Here is a 1,748-nt window from a genome sequence, read left to right as displayed (position 1 = left end):
TTTTTTTTTTTTGGTTTTGGGCAAATGTAGAATCTATCTGAAGAAGCAAATATTGGAGTTGATCCATGGTGTGTCTCCGTAGACACTGCTAATAGATGGAGCAAGTCTTTTGCTAAGAAGTGTTGGGAAAATTATCCAATATCGATGAGATGAAGATGGTATTAGACAACTAGAAAATTTAAGAAGAAGACTCTTAATATTTAGGAAAGGGTTTACTACAAAGATTTTGTTTTTGGAAACTCTCTCTTACAAATATTTTCTCTCTTTGTTTTTCTTGATTCTTGGATGATTACAAATGGTGCTAAGCACCCCTATTTATACTAGTAAGTGGAGACTACAAGTTAGTTCTACACACTTCATCTTCTACACACTTCCTTTTCTACACACTTCTTCATCCTTCTCCATTTTTCTCTAGATATTTCTTCTTCTTCTTGGGCTTCTTGGGTCTTGGGCTAATGAGGGAAAAACCCAACACGAAGTTACGTATTTGATTCATGGATTCATATAGGGTGGATGGGAGAATGATGAGACTGTCAAAGAAGCTGCGGTTAGGGAAGCTGTGGAAGAAGCAGGAGTCCGTGGCATTTTGATGGTAAGATCCTTTGTCTTAATGTTAGCAGCCTGCTTCTTCTGGATGGTGTTAAAAAGGTTGACTTTTACAGGATTTCTTGGGAGATTATGAGTTCAAGAGCAAAACACACCAAGATGAGTTTAGCCCTGAAGGTTTATGTAAAGCGGCAATGTACGCCTTGTATGTCAAGGAAGAGCTAGAGACGTGGCCGGAACAGGAGACGAGAACAAGGACATGGCTGACTATTGGAGAAGCTGTGGAGAGTTGCAGGCACGCTTGGATGAAAGACGCGTTGGTCGAAGGATTCTGTAAATGGCATAAGGAGAAGATGGGTAAAGGAGATGAAGATTGAAGCTCTGAAGTTAGTTTCCTTCCTTTCGATTATGTTTTTTTTGTAACTCTGAAGTTGGGTTTCATTTCCTTCTCACTTTTCATCATTAACAATGTCAATGCTGTAACATTTTTTTAGAGTTCTGAACAAAAGATATATATTTACCTTTATAACGTTTTGACTATTAAAAAAAAAGAAAAATTGGATACAACGAATTAGACCGGTTCAGCCAAACCGGGATCATATGCTTTATTTTTTAAACATGTCCATCAAAGGGCCACCTTGCTGATAACTCCAAAACTTCACATCAATAAAGCATTATATGACTAATTATGGTTGACTAGGGTCGGTGCAGCGAGGATTACATGTTTAATAAAAGTCTGGTTAATTAAAATTGGTAGTTTTGAAGTTTCCAAAAGGGCAAGTTAATTTTTGTATTTTTTTTTATAATGGGGAGACGTTGGAAGCGGTGATAATTATCTTTTATAAAAACATAGTAAGTTTGAGTAAATAATTTTGTTGAGGACTGGTGGCGTTTGCTATGAGGCTTAGGATAGCAGTTTATTCCTCTTTTGGAAGCGTTGAATGATATCAATTTCGTTGTTAAAGTAGAAGCGCGTTCCAGGTGTTGCTGTGAGGGATAGTTTTCCTGGAAAAGTCATATATTTGTTAGCATTTAGTTTTTTGTAAAGTTTATGTTTAGTTTATTACCTTCATGTATCTGTGGAATGATACTTGTAATGTTTAATTCAATACTATGACTTTCTTTGTTTTAATATATGTTTTAAACAGGGCAAGTTTCTGATGAAAATAATTATAATTATGAACTTTTATATTAGTTTCATA

At 35.6% G+C, this 1,748-nt stretch overlaps 1 protein-coding gene across 1 annotated transcript in view; it reads left to right on the top strand.

The window, feature by feature from the left end:
* Positions 1-1,578, top strand: part of LOC106296200 (nudix hydrolase 16, mitochondrial) — a 5,588-nt gene extending 4,010 nt beyond the window's left edge. Inside the window, exons 3-4 of the mRNA XM_013732281.1 lie at positions 509-592; positions 663-1,578. Coding sequence (XP_013587735.1) covers positions 509-592; positions 663-923 — 345 coding nt within the window. The 3' untranslated portion in view covers positions 924-1,578. The remainder of the gene's footprint in view (positions 1-508; positions 593-662) is intronic.
* The last annotated feature ends 170 nt before the right edge of the window (positions 1,579-1,748 follow it).

The sequence above is a fragment of the Brassica oleracea genome, chromosome C5, assembly GCF_000695525.1.
Source record: "Brassica oleracea var. oleracea cultivar TO1000 chromosome C5, BOL, whole genome shotgun sequence".
Classification (NCBI taxonomy): Eukaryota; Viridiplantae; Streptophyta; class Magnoliopsida; order Brassicales; family Brassicaceae; genus Brassica; species Brassica oleracea.
The sequence above is the reverse complement of the archived record's forward strand: the minus strand, read 5'-3'. Positions and strand labels throughout refer to the sequence as shown.